We start from the raw sequence: 15,215 nt of genomic DNA, 5'->3' as shown, positions 1-15,215 counted from the left end.
GGAAGCAGAGGCCCCTAAAACGAGGCAGCAAGTCTGGGGTCTGGAAAGTCCAGCTTTGTCTTTGAGGCAGCTCAAAATAACAGAGGTGTTCTAGAAGACAGACACAGTCTGATCTGTGCTTAGGAAGCTATTCTGCTGTCCTTAGGATCACTAGGGAGAAGGAATCCTGGAAGAGACAGACCAGGAGACAGTGAAACCACGGCGCAGGCAAGACGCCAGTGAGGCTGGGCCCCGTGCAAGTGGATGGCGGGGAGGGATGCAGACCTGGGGATGGTCTGCACGGCAGTTCAGCGGTGACAGGTGAGCATCTGGCGGGGGTTGGATGCTACCTGAGACACTAAAAGGAGGAGAGGCTTTTCCAGGAAATCGACTCTGCAGGGGAAGGAAGAGATGTGGGGTTGGGGTGGGGGGGACGGGTTAGTCTGGGATGTGAGTTACAGGCCCTTCAGAGCCTCAACTAGAGAGAGATTCCCATGGGGTAGCTGGGGGCGTGAAGAGAGTGCCGGAACCCAGTGACGCCACTGGTGGAAGGCTCTGGTGAGGCGTTTACATCTCCCGGATCCTAGCGCACTCCACACAGAGCTGAGCGTAACATCAGCTGTCCTGGATGGTGCAGATGGCACTTCAGAATCTTCCAGTGGCCTTGGGGACCTTACCAGTGACGGGCAACAACTACTGTTGAGATTGGACTAATCCCCCCGCCCAGACTTCTGGTTGACTTTAATTAGTACCCTCACTTTATCTTCTCTTTCTCCTGAAAACAAGTTAAACAAAACCCCAAACAGAAAGGCCATTTGAGTCACTTAGTTGGTAAGTTTCCAAATGAAACTAGCTGGCTCATTACTAAATCAATTTATGAATTTTCTATTTTGTTCTGCACATACTGGCATTGGGATTTTTAGGCACAAAGAAGCTGCCTTCCTCCCACCAAAACAAAACAAAACAAAACAAAAACAAAAACAAAAAACCCTGCTTGCTACAAGCTTCACTATTCACAACAGCCATGACATGGAAACAACCTAAATGTCCATCAACAGATGAATGGATAATGAAGATGTGGTACATACATACAGTGGAATATTACTCAGTCATAAAAAAGAATGAAATAATACCATTTGCAGCAACATGGATGGACCTAGAAATTATCATACTAAATGAAGTAAGTCAGACAAAGACAAATATATGATATCACTTACGTGTGGAATCTAAAAAAAAATGATACGAACGAACTTATTTACAAAACAGAAACAGACTCACAGACGTGGAAAACAGACGTGTAGTTGCCAAGGTGGGGGGAGGATGTAGTGGGAGTTTGGGGTGAGCAGATGCAAACTATTACGTATAGGATGGATAAACAACAAGGTCCTACTGCAGAGCACAGGGAGCTGTAGTCAGTAGCCTGGGATAAACCGTAATGGAAAAGAATATGAAAAGGAATGTGTATACACATAACTGAGTCCCTTTGCTGTACAGCAGAAATTAACACAACATTGTAAATCAACTATACTTCAATAAAATAAATTTTTTTAAAAAGCTGCTTGAAAGCCAAAGACTCTCTGCACTATTATGCCTCTTTCGTAGGTGAGGATATTGGGGTTTCAGGAAAGAAACGTGGCTAAAGGAAAGTCAAGACTGAAAGGCAAGTCTCTGTGTGGCCAGGGACTCTCCGAGGAGCCAGAGGCAAGTCACCCTCCCCTCGTCACTGACGCGGATGTTGTGCGCGGACCAGGCGGAAACCAGGGTTCCAGGGACTGGCGTTCGGAGGCACGTCCTGTGTGTGTGTTTTGAGGGAGACTCTCCCGAGCTCCCACCTTTATGTCAACCAGGGGAGCTTTGCATTTGTCTAGTTCATACGTGTGGCTTTTATTTTTAAAGAGCAGCTGTAAAAATTGGACAAACTGACTGCTAAATTTTCTCCCAAGCTTTAGGAATACTTCATAAAGTATGAAGAGTGGGAAATAACTTCAAAAAACAGAAACAGGGAGCGTCTAGCATTTTCCCACTGGATTTTAAGGCCCAGGAGGGCAGAGACCGTGTCTGGTTTCGTTCACCGTTTTATCCCGGGGCACAGGGACGATGTTCAATCACCGTTTACCGAGGGAAGAGTATTAGGAGCGGAGGTAGAAACGAGGAGGAGGGAGATGGCGGGGGGCAGGGGGGATCCTCAAGCCCTGGGCCACTTGCCCGCTCTGGGCAGGGCGCTCCCACAAGCCAGGATGCAGGGTGTGGTTGTCGGGCCCTGGAGGCGTTCGAAGCTGGTGAAGGGGCTGGGAGGACAGAGAGAACAAGTGTGGAAGCAAGTGAAGGCACAACTTTGGGGACCGGAAGTCCTAGGGATGAAGTCACCGTGACTGTAACTGAGGGGCCGTCCTAGCTGGGGCTGGTCAAGGCAGGCCCCGCAGAAGGGGCCACGTTGAAGCTGAGAACTGAGTGGCCAGAAAGTCCAGGGAAGGGAGAACAGTGGGTTCAGGGGCCTGAGACTGGACGGACCGCCGTGCGTTGGCAGGACTGACGGGGTCAGTGTGAAGGAGTGAAGTGAGCAGGGGACGGGGACAGGGCCCCGGGGAAGGTGGTGGGGTGCCGCGGTGGGAGGGGCAGCTGGGAGGCAGGTGCGCTGCTTCAGGGCTGGGGGCCAGGATGGCTGGGACCTGGGCTTCAGAATCGGGACAGCGAGGGCCGGCCTGACTTGTAGGAGAAGTGCACAAGACTTCACGGCAGGTCGGGTGTGTGGAGCGAAGGGATGAGGACGACCCTGAAGGACTCGATAGGTGATGGGGCCCTTTGCCGAGGCGAGGACACTGCGGGGGGGAGCGCACCTGGACGGGGTGGGCACCAGCCGTCCTGCTGAAGAAGGCTGAGTGCTTGATGCGAGTGTCTGAGGCACCGGGTGGAGCTCCCCAGGGGCTGGAGCTCGGGGAAGGGCTGCTGCGGAATTAAACGCAGACAGGAGAGAGTGATAAAAAAAGAGGGGTGGCCTCGTGTGGCTGGATTAACGAAGGTGTGCGTGACACCAGCTCAGCTCATGGGAGGTTTTCACCCTCTTCTCTTTTTATCATCAATAAAAATACCTAAATAACCCATTCATCTAATTATTAAAGAGAGTGACAAATGAGCCAATAGATCTAAATGTTAACAACAAAATAACTGCTTTAATTATTACTAATAAAAAAACTAAGTAATGACTATCAATTAACCAATAAGTCTAACTATTATTAATAGAACGTTTGATCCTTCTTAATACGATGGTGACTTATTAATAGAATGTTTGATCCTTCTTAATACGATGGTGACTTAATAGCTACTTAATGTGCTCAGTGATTACAGTGATGATGTATAAATAACCAATTAACCCAATTATCATTATTAATAATGGAATGGCAAATAACTATTCCTAATAACCACCAAGTTCCAACTGGAGCAGATTTATAAAACTGGATGGAATTTGAAGATGAATGAAAATTACTTGCATAAATTAGCACGGCAATCGCACTCCCTGCGTGACTTGGTAATGTCAGCTTTTTCGGAAGTTGCTCCTAATTGTGAGTCCTCCTCTCAGTATGTAACTCCAGGGGCACAATGACTGCCCCCCTCAGGAGGGTTCCTGTGTAGAGGCCCAGGACCTCGAACCCACTCAGCCTTCTGGGGTTGGCCCCTTCCCTGGCTGTGTTCCCACCAACTCAAGAGGCTTCCTGCCATCCTGACTGCAGCACTGTCTTTGCATAAACAGTTGCCCAGACCAGACACAGATTTCCACTTTTCCTAAGAGGCTGCCAGGATACAGGAGCCACCACGTGGAACGTGTATACTGAGTCTAAAACATTCCAGCGGGTGAGAATTTCCATCTTGAAATAGAGGCACCAAAAGCATCTTCTAGAATGCCAGCCGCCCTGGGGCTTGGCTCACTCTGAGGCTGCAGTGCTGGCTCTGCCCGTTACAAGCAAAGCTAATTAAACTCTGAGCTCAATTTCTTTAGATTGTAAATGGGCTTAAGCATTGCTTTCTCACAGGTGGTTATATACACGATTATATACGAACACCAAGGAGAGTGTCTGACAGGAGCAGAAACTAAACATATATGCCCTCTGCCCTCTTCTCATCAGAGCAGGAAACCATGTGACTTAGTTTCTGCTGCAACAGAGCCAACCTTGATTTTCCAGATCAGCGTAGGGACCCTCCTCTGGGCCCGAGAGGCTGACGACCTCTCCCCCAGAACCAGAGCTCTGAATACCCCTCTCCCAGGACTCAGCTCAGAGGACTGTCAGACTCTATGTGCATCTCTTTCTGCCCCATTACATCTGGCTCCTCTGGGCACGGACAGTGGCTGCCAGGTTTCCCAACGCCAGAGCTGCATCTGCGCACGGTGGGTATTCAGTAAATACCTGCTGAATGAGTGAACCAATGAACAAATGGACAAATGCACGGATGGCAAGCAGGAGAAAACCGTGGCCAGGCCCAGAGAAGGTGAGTGTTCAGACGTGTAAGGAAGGGTGAATCACAGCGGTGGGCAGTGACCCACCAGGGAGACACTGCTCTCAGTGCGGGCGTGGTGGGCTTAAGTGCAGCTCTGTGTCCCTTGGGTGGTGATCCAATGTGGGGTGCCAGGTAGGACATACTATATACTCTACGTTGGTTCTGAACCACTGAGATCCCCGAATACATCGGGCGCCCCATTTCTGGCAAAACCCCTGCTGTGGGAAAGCCGATCGCGTTTTCATCCACAGCACCCAGCTCAATGCCTGGCATTCGGCAAAGATTTGCTGAAGGAAAATGGTTTCAAAATTAAAAATGAAAGAAAGGAATATATTTTCCAAAGCAGTCAACAAAAAGTTATAGGGACAAAATCTGTAACTTAAAGCGATTTGATGGAGCTGGGTTTATGGTGAATTTTTGAAACACACAAGCTTTGCTCACTGGAAAGCAAGGTCATAAAACAAATGCAAAAACACTCTGTCTTTCACTATGAACATCAAAATGCCACAGCGAATGTGGACTCTTTAGAAGACCGTGAACAATGGCTGATTTTACAGTCCCTCATCCCGGGCTGTAGCCTGACCCCAACGCGAGGGACTGAAATGAAGCCCGAGATTTGCGTGCGGGGTGCCCATCACACCTCCTATGTCAGCGTGGGAAAAGCGGGTTTTGCAAGTGCAGTGGGCGGTGTCCTCTGGGGGGTGCCTCCCTGACAATGTCAAAGGACAGTGCGGTCAACACCATGGGACTCGGGCGTGGAGGCGGAGACGGCCCGTAACAGGCGGGCGCCAGAGCCGACCACTTACCGCAGCGTGGGGGGGGGGGGGGCCCGTGGACGAGCCCTGAGTGATCCCACCTGCCTGCCTGCCTGCGGCCACCACACCCAGGAGGACAGGACAGCACCCCGCCCGGTGCTCTCTGTGCCTCCAGGACCCCCCATCACCCGGTCACATCCCCTCACCTTCTCTTCGAATCGCCCTCCCCTTTTACTTTTCTTGGTATTTGTGACAAATGATGAGGCTGAAGTTGAAAAGGTAAAGTGACTTGTCCGAGATGCCACAGCCAGAAAGGGGCCGAGGGCCACGACTCTAACCTCCTAACCTCCCCCCCAAACTGGGCTCCCCCCAGCACACTGCCTCCCCCCTGGCACACTGCCTCCCCCCGGCACACTGCCTCCCCCCGGCACACTGCCTCCCCAGGAATTTACCGACCCTGCTCCGGGGGAGGCTGCGGTGGGGACCGAGTGGCGAGCTTTGGTGCAGGGGGCAAAGGGAGAATGAAGGGAGCTCTGGACACCCTCCAGTGCCGGGCGCCTTGCTCTGTCCACACTAAGGCGTGTGTGTCGGGGGCAGGAGGTGCTCACAGTGACACACACTCACAGATAAGGGGGCCTGGGAGGGAGGGAGGGAGGTGTCTGCTGAGCGGCGCGTGGCCCCGAGCGAGTCTCTGGGCATCTGGGAGGCTCACCCCTCGTCTGTGAGATGAGGATGGTGACCCCGAGCCTGCCCACCTGGCGAGGTGGCTGTGGAGGTCCACAGGGGGCCACAGGCACAGCACACGTGAGGCTGTGTGGGAGTGGGGAGCTGGACCAAGCCTGGGGCCAGAGGACGTTACACCACAGCTGAGTCTGAAAGCGGAGGGGGAGGAAGGCGAGGAGGGGGAGGGGGAGGAGATGAGGGTCTGTCCTCCTCCAGGCCTAAACCCCTCCAGGAGACCAAATGGCCATTCTCCCAGCACCTGAGATGGGAGGCAGGGGGAGCAAGGGACAGAGGGAGGGCGAGTGTCCCACCGAACATTCTTTTTAATGCTCTGATGCGGTGACCATGCAAGATTCTGGTTACAACCTGAGCATCGTTACCCCATCATTTATTTAACCAGAGCAAGCAGTGTAGCTAAGAAAGATTTAAAGATAGTAGTTACCTGCTGCCCCAGCAATCCAGGGATTCCAGGAGGGCCGGTCTCACCTTTCTTTCCCTGAGGACAAAAGAAGCAGCCAAAATTAACAGGCAGGCAGCTCCCGGAGCCCAGCCCGTCTGATGGCACGTCTGGGGTAGACTCCCTGATAACAGCCCGTCCCCCTCGGGATGCCCTACGGGGAAGCAGTGTGGGATTGGGAAGAAGTCTGGAGTCACGGAGGTTCCCCTTTGGATGCCGGCTCTGTAGCTTGGATGATTTTGGTAACACATGGCCCAAAATTCAAAAAGTACAGCAAGGTTTACCTGAGAAAAATGTCCTTATCCTGTCCCCTGCCACTCAGTCCCTTTCCTTGAAAGCAACTAATCCTACCAGATGTTGGCTAATCTTTCCAGAGGCATTTTATGTTTAGGTAAGCTTTGCACACACACACACACACACACACACACACACACAAATGTGCACACACACACACACATTCTCTCCCTCTCCCCCTTTTTTTCTTTACAAACTGTAGCATATCATTCAATCTACTGATAAACTTGGCTTTTTTTCACTTAACAATTTAACCTGGACGCATCCTGTATCAGCATGTGGAGAGCCACTCCATTCTTTTCCACAGCTACATAGTTTTTTTCACCATAAGGATGAAACGTGACACATTTCAACTCTGGGCAGGTAGGTCATTTGGACCATTTCTGCTCTTCTGCTGCTAGACTCCACACTGCTGTGCAGGACCCCAGCGGGCCATCCTGTGGGAGTGATCTGTCCCACTAAGCCTCAGAGTCTACCCCTTCGAACAGGGGTGAGGTGTGTGCTGGTCAGCTACACAGCACACGGCGTACATTATATTACAGGGGTGTGTGAATGATGGAAGGCCCGTCTGTTTGCTTTCTTGCTCACAGCTGTTCTCATGAGGTCAAAGCATTCCAATCAGAAATGAAAAGTAAAACAAGACTCTGAATAAGAATCGCGTTCCTTGAGCACCTGTTTTGTGTCAAACCCTCTTTTGGGGTTTCCCACATTTTCCTTACGTCTTTACTCTGCAGGACGCCCTTGTGATGCAGGTGTTCTCAGTCCCACTGGGAGGTGTGGAAACTGAGGTTCAGCGTCAAGTCTCTCATGGGACACAGCTAGAATGTGACGGGGTTAAGATTCAGCCCCAGATCTGTGTGTGCTGGAGCCTGCACATGGGACTCTTACTTCCCAGGGCTCTGAAGATGACTAAAGGATATAAGTTCTACAAAATATCTCTAATAGTCTAGACTGCTAGATTATAGGAGCTGGATGACGTCAGCTTCTTCTCTCTTTCTGAAACCCTGGCCCTCTCCTGTCTCTGCCACTGGACACTCTGGTTTGTCCCCGTGTGCTCCCCCACCTTCAGAGGAAAGGTGACTTTACGACCTTGGACTGTGCCAGCCCAGCCCTCTGGGGTCCCGTGGATCCCACCTTTCTCCCTCCCCTCCCCGCCACCACGTTTCGGGAGCGCGTAGTCGGTGCTGAGCCCAGGGAGTGGTCCCGGGGCACCTCCACCCACAACCTGCCCCAGGAGGCCCCTTCCAGGTGCTTCTGCCTGGAATGCTGGTTCCCAGGTGCCCCACATGGCTCCATCCCTCAATTCCATCTGGTCTCTGCCAGACGTCCCCCTCACCCGAATGCCTTCTCTGACCGCGGTCCCCATCCCACCCTCTCTCCTCGCCCCGCTGTATTTCCCTTTGTTTCTATCACCACCACATACACTGTTGAGATTCGTATCTACCAACTGCCCGTCCACCCACTGGGACGCTCATCTGAGAACGAGGACTGGCTCTGCTTGTCTTCAGTGCTACATCCACGGGCCCAGAACAAGGCCTGCCGCATGGCGGACACTCAATAAACATTCGCGGCTGGATACGTAACTTGTCCCTTCGGGACTGATGTGGTCCTGAGCCAGGACAGTGGCAGTGGGAACAGCAATGAGAAGGTAGAGAGATGGGCCGTTAGGGAGGAAAGCCGTTGGCAGACTTGCAGAGAGAGAGAGGTGGTCTGATTTAGAGGCCCCTGGATCTGCACCCCTTGAGCTGGAGCACATCAGCCTGGAAGGTGCGATCAGGTCTAGGTCAGAATGAGTTCCTCGACACTTGTCAGGTAAAATTCAAAATGCGGTCACAGATACCTTCAGAGGGGAGCTGAGCCTGGCAGGAGTCCAGTCTGTGCATCCGTCCTGCTCTGATTACTGAAAACATCAGGGAGCTGACCACGAGAGAGCTGAGAATGGCCGGCTCCCCTTCCTCAGGGAATGGAAACCAGGCATCTTCAATTTTCTATCTAGACAGACACCCCCTCCACTTGCTTCCAAGTTATGCCACAGCGTTATTTACAAGATGGATAAACCACATCCCTTCGAGGTCAGCAGAACGGCCTGGTGAGTAGTCATCAGAATTCAGAACCCAGGCCAGAGACGTTTGGAGGAAAGGCTGAAAGAAATGAAGGGCTAGAACATTTAAAGGTTGATAAGCAAGGATCAGATGGAAGGGGAAGGGATGAGAAGGTCTGGGCTGTGGCTGAGCAGGATTACTAACTACGATGCCAGTTTGCTTGGGGACGCAGCTTCAGTTTCCCTCTTCCAGAGGCTCCACCGCTGTTCGAGGGGTAAGTGAGTTCTCAGCAGCTCCCCGCTCTGCTGGAGCGTGGGGACTGTATGCAGTGACCCACTAATGCTCAGAAGGTGAACACCGAAGACGATAAGGAAATGTGCAGAGGGCACGGAGTCAGGAGGTCCTCCAATGCCAGGGAAGTCAGTAAAATTGACCTGAAAAAGGAGAATTACGGGCGGGTCGGAGAGGTGTGGTAGGAGACACAGAAATGCAAAGCAGTGCATCCAGAGGAACAGACATCCCGAGCATTAGATTTTCAGCAAGAAGGAAAAAAGCAAGATGATGGCAAGAGGCCAGAGGAAGAAAAAAGCATCAGAGATTTGTGATCGCAGCAGTGTCACAAGGTAGCCTCTCCCCCAAGAAAGGCATATGGTTCGTGGACCATCCATAAAGGGGCATCACCCAGAGAAATATCATGGTAACGGCTCTGTCCGGCTCCAGCACCTGCGTTCACATCTCCTCTACCCACAGTCTCCGGAGCTGCCCCGGTGCCTCTCAAAGCTCTCCTCCCTCCCCTCCTGCAGCCACAGCCACGAGAGCTGACCCCGTCCACGTGCCCTGCCCCTTCCCTCCAGACTTTTCTGGGCCAACCTGTGCTGGCAGGTTACTCTTCCACAAGGAGGAAAGAAGCTCTGTCCAAGTTACTTGCCACCTCCTTGTCTAAAAGACGTAACGTCTGCGTTTTATTTGGAAATTGACAGACCACGTGATTCTGACATGCCCTTTCAGTCTAGCATCCAGTGGCCATGCTCCCAGCCCTAAGCAGCAGCTCACGTGGGCTGCTTAGCCTGGCCCCAAAGACCCCAAGGACTCCTGGCCTCTGGAGCTTGGCCCACCAAGCCACCTGTCTGTAGGACGCATGCTCCATCTCACCTTGTCAAAGTCCTAGCCCAGCCCAGTGCCACCTCCTCCATGAAGTCCCAGCAATGATGAGAAATAATGGCAAAATAGGGCAAAAACATAATTGAGACGCATTCCCTGGTGTCACCCAAGAGCTCATGAGTTAGAATCGCCAGGGATGGGGCATAAAGCTCTAAGTAAGTAGTTGCAAGGACTTGGCCACTCACTGTGGTCAAAGGGATTCTCTATGTTCTTTTCCCAACCCCTTTCCTCTACAATATTATAAGAAAAAGAGTTCTAAATCTGAGGTGGAGGAGGACGGGCAAGCCATTTAAAACTTGCTGAATCTTAGTTTCCTCATGTGGAAAATTATAATCATTGTGATTATCTGAAAAGACAGTAGCAGAAGAAATAATTCAATATTTGAGGAAGTGATTTAAAAAGCATAACAAAGCATCATGCAAATGTAATAGATAGTTATGAGAATGAGAAGGAAGCTGATGGAGACTCTGATGAAGAAGAAATGGTAATAGCAGAACTCTGGCTCTTCTGAGTCCCTGGCGTGGGTGAGAGACCACATGTCAAGCAGAGTTGGTTTCAAAACCACTACCTCCCAGCAGTGCCATGGAGATTAAATAAGATAATGTCCACAAAGTGCTTAGCACAGGATGTGACATTAAGAAACATGTAGTGGTGATGGTGCTGATGGTGGTGGTAGAGGTGATGGTGGCAGTGGAGGTGATAGTGATGGTGGTAGTGATGGTGGAGGTGTTGATGTGTTGATGCTGGTGATTACAGTGGTGATGGTGCAGGTGATGGTGGAGTTGATGATGGTGGTGATGGTGATGGAGGTAGAGGTGATGGTGGCAGTGGAGGTGATAGTGATGGTGGTAGTGATGGTGGAGGTGTTGATGTGTTGATGGTGGTGATTATGGTGGTGATGGTGCAGGTGCTGGTGGTGGTGATGGTGCAGGTGCCGGTGGTGCTGATGGTAATGGTGATGGTGGTGATGATGATAGTGTTACTGGTGGTGATGGTAAAGTTACTGGTGGATGTAGCAGCAGCTATGTACCCTCTGCATTTGCACCTATACTTGGGTGTGGGGATTTGAGATGTGCTGGCCAGCGCCAAGTTCTGCAGCAATAAAGAACTGTTTATTAACAATAAGCCTGTTCCTTGTCATTTTCCTTTTCTTCTCTTTTAAATTGCTACCCAACACAATGTCTGGATAAACGTTTGTAATTTATCACGAGGGCAGCTTTTTCAAGCCATTCTGGATGCCAGGACGCTGAGCAAGACCAGTGTTTCTGAGGCTGCCTGTCTGTCTGTGGAGAAGAGAGGAACCTATAAATTCAGAGGAGCAATTCCCTCCCAGCCAGGACGAGTTAACACAGCCATGTGAGGGGCCATCATCCGATGAAAGGACTGCTTGTGCAAGTGGTTCTAATATGAGCCGTATGGTCCTTTTGCTCAGTCCCTGTTCTCCGTGCCTCCAAATGTCAAACGTGATTATTTTCTACCGGTTAGAGCTGAAACCAGGTGCTCAGAGAAAACCTAGAGGGTCCTGAAATAAGTCTGGCTGCACGCCACGAAAGACATCCAACAGTGGCCTGCGATCCAAGTGATGCCCTCACCATCTGGCAGAGCAGAGGAAGGCGAGAAAAAAGGCTTTACACGTTGAAAAGTAAAACAAATTCAACCCAGGCTGCCACTTACAAAAGACCGCTAGTGTTTCCCTCTCTCAAATCTACTAGAAATCAGGGCTGATGGGCCTGATCGCTTTCAGCCATGTGAGACCCTCGGCTCCAAGGGCAGAAGCCAGAGATTAAAGTGGCAGGTGTTCAGGGCATCCTTCAGAACAAGCACTGGCAGTTACAAGGGGTCCGAGACCTCTCCAAGGCTCCTGCCGAAAGGACTGCTAGTGTCCCGTTTAGAATTCTGGTGTGTAAGTGGACACACACACACCATTCTAAAGCAAAAACAGGAAAGGTTTGGAGCCAGGACAACCTGAGTTCTAATCCCTGCCTCACCATTTATAATCTGTGTGACGCTGGATAATCTGATTTATACCTTCAAGTCTTGGTTTCCTCATTTGCAGAATGGGATTAAAACTGCCAGACTTCATAGGATCCTTGCGAAAATTATGTGAGAAACATGTGTGCAAAAAAAACCAAAAAAACAAAAGAAAACACCTAAGTGCCTGCTATGCAATGACAATTCAACCAATAGTATTTCCTTCCTACCTTACATTAGTTCTACACGTGTAGAGGTTCTGTTTTTAACATATGTTTTTAAAGCAACTGACACCATCAGGCCCACCAAGAGACATTTGGGGATCACTCTATCTCTAGGAAGAAGGGGAGCTTCACATTTGATAGTGTCACTTCTTCGGTTCTCACCTCTTGATAAGAGAGAAGAGAAGGCAGAAGATACTAAGAAAATGATCACAGGAACCAAAGAGACTGTCCCCAGCTTGTGGGAGGGGCGGTGACAAAGCCCGGAGCAACCTTGAGCAGTTAGGTCATTTAATATTTCTGGACATTAAATTTCTCACTGTCGATCTCAGAGATTCCTTCCACCATGACGATTCTCTAGCTTAAACATTCCAAATTTTACACTGTTTAAATGTCTGACAACACGGAATTCTCTTAAGCAAAACTTTTTTTCCCCCTCCTTTTTGTCCAGAGAGGAAAGAAGATATCTAGGCTATTTTAGGTGTGACTAGGACCACAGAGCAAGATAAAGGCCAAGTAAAAGGAAAGGTACAGAAGAAACCAAGTTTTCTTCTTTGAAACTGAGCATTCTAGACGTCCAGATGACCAACAGGTACAGGAAGAGATGCTCAACATCCCTAATCATCAGGGAGATGCAAATCAAAACCACAGTTAGATGTAACCTCACATGTGTTAGAGTGGCTATTACCAAAAGACAAGGAATAACAAGTGCTGGAGAGGGTGTGGAGAAGAGGGAAGCCCTGTGCACCGCTGGGGGGAATGTAAATTAGTGCAGCCACGATGCAGAACAGTATGGAGGTTGGTCAAAAAAAAAAAAAAGGAACTACCACATGATCCAGCAACCCCAATGCTGGGTATTTACCCAAGGGAAATGAAAACACTACCTTGAAAAGACACATGCACCCCCATGTTCACTGCAGCATTATTTACAATAGCCAAGCCATGGAAGGCCCCTAAGTGCCCCGGGATGCAACAATGGATAAAGAAATAATGGTACGCATACAAGAGAATAGTAGACAGCTATAAGAAGAAGGAAACTGTGCCATATGCCACAAGGATGAACCTCGAGGGCATCATGCTAAGTGCAATACGTCAGACAGAGAAAGACACATACCGTATAATCTCATTTATGATATGGGATCTAAAAAAACCTGAACTTATAGGTAGAGAGAACAGATTGGTGGTTGACAGAGGAGACAGGGGTAGGAGGTGGATGAAATGGGTAAAGGTGGTGAAAACTTTAAAAAAACAAGTTGGACATTCTCTGTCGCAGGTCAGAACCCAGGTGGCCAGATGTCCAGTCCTGGGTCCTGTTCTCCCCACACCACCCCAGTGTGTCAGCCCCCAGAGAGCAGACTCAGGTGTGATCCATTCATTCTTGCACCCTCATTGTATCTGATGCTCATGAACGACACTACACCTTTATGCATATTTTATATGCTTACACATATTTTCATATTTATTTTAATGCATGTATAAAAACATGTTTTTATAAATGTGAGGCACTCCTCTAAGTGCTGCAAATACAAAAATAATGTTCTCACAGACTTAACATTTTAGTGGTGATAACAAAAATAAACAAATTCTCAAATAAGAAAAATATGTCCTCTACAGAAAATTAAAATAGGCTGGTGTGAGAGTGACAGGATGTCTATTTTGGGGTGGATGATTAGGGCACAAGAGATTTTTTTTTTTTTTTTTAAATCAACCTCGTGCAAGCTTTTGAGTGTCCAAGCGCCTCAGTGGCCTGGAGCCAGGCTGGTTCTGCTTTGGACCATTCAGGGTTCAGATGCACTTGTAGCAGTGCCCGCTCCAGCCAAGAGACAGCACTCCCGGACCCCAACGCCCCGCTCAGACAAGCAGGAGGAAATCTGAACCTCAGAAAGGCTTGAGTACCTTCTCTACCTCCGTCTAAAGCAGGAAGCAGCTGGGCAATGAGTGCCTATAACATCCCCCTCAGGGGGAAGCAACCATCTCCCAGGGCTATGGGCTCTGCAGGATGGGGATGGGGGTGGGGATGGGGATGGGGGTGGGGATGGGGGTGGGGAATGGGGGTGGGGGAGGGGGTGGGGATGGGGAAGGGGGTGGGGGTGGGGATGGGGGTGGGATGGGGAAGAGAGTGCCTGGCTCCTGACTCCCCTTTCACTACGTCATTGTCGAAAAATACCAGCTTTGTCCAGAATGAATGCATTCACCTCGCCAGAGATTACACTGTCTGCCGGTTGCTAATCTCTAAAATAAAGGGCCCGGACCCCTTTCCCCACCCCGTGCTTTAGTCTCAGTATCTCAATTCCCAGGTCCCTGTGGCTTGTCACTGTCTCGTCTCTTCTCTTGTCACAGCCTGAGTGCTGACATTAGCAGCTCTCAGAGTGACGTTTCAATTGAAGCAGGAAGCGGCAGGTCACCGTGTGGGAAGGAGGGGGATCCTGTTTTGAGTCAGTCATCCTGTCTCAGGCCTTCCTGACTCAGCCACAGGCTGACTGAACAGGAAGCTGCCCCCCAGCCCACGCCACCATCACCGTTTGTTGTCCGTCCACAGGTAAAGCCACTGAGGTGCAACACCCCCGGGATGGCGCAGCTCAAGTCAGGGGATCACCAAGGACACCGGAGGGACGGGGTCCCCAAGGACACACCTGGCCATCGTACCCCATTCGCTGGAGGATGCAGGACGCGGGAGGAGCCCTCCTCTGCCCCGGCACACCCGCTGTTAACACCCTCACCCCCCCACCCCCGCCTTGCGACTCTCGGCTCACCCTCCCCTGCTAGACACTGGGTCTCTCAGGCCACGGGCTCTGCCTCTGTTCCAGCGTCCCCCCTGACTGGCAGACCACCTGGCCCAGGACGGGTGCTCCTCCCAGCCACGCCCACACCCCCCCACCCCGTCTGGGCCACGCCCTTTCCCCTTGCTCTTTTGGTCACTGCCATCATCCCCCCCAACTGGTCTCCTCCGGCTGCAGTCTGTTCTCAACACAGCGGCCAGATGGATGCGTTTAGAATGTAACCTGCGCCGCGGCACGCCTGCACCCCAAATCCTGAATGAACAAATTGCAACCAGAAATGTATGAGACAGTCCAGGAAACAGTGAACCCAAAATGAATACACAAAGAAGCTTTTTCATAGA

General features: G+C 50.6%; 1 protein-coding gene across 1 annotated transcript in view; it reads right to left on the bottom strand.

The window, feature by feature from the left end:
• Positions 1–15,215, bottom strand: part of COL22A1 (collagen type XXII alpha 1 chain) — a 248,238-nt gene that overhangs the window by 110,175 nt on the left and 122,848 nt on the right. The window contains exon 22 of the mRNA XM_059901262.1: positions 6,391–6,444. Within this exon, the coding sequence (XP_059757245.1) occupies positions 6,391–6,444 (54 nt within the window). The remainder of the gene's footprint in view (positions 1–6,390; positions 6,445–15,215) is intronic.

This window comes from Balaenoptera ricei, chromosome 17 (assembly GCF_028023285.1).
Source record: "Balaenoptera ricei isolate mBalRic1 chromosome 17, mBalRic1.hap2, whole genome shotgun sequence".
NCBI classification, from domain to species: Eukaryota; Metazoa; Chordata; class Mammalia; order Artiodactyla; family Balaenopteridae; genus Balaenoptera; species Balaenoptera ricei.
The sequence above is the reverse complement of the archived record's forward strand: the minus strand, read 5'-3'. Positions and strand labels throughout refer to the sequence as shown.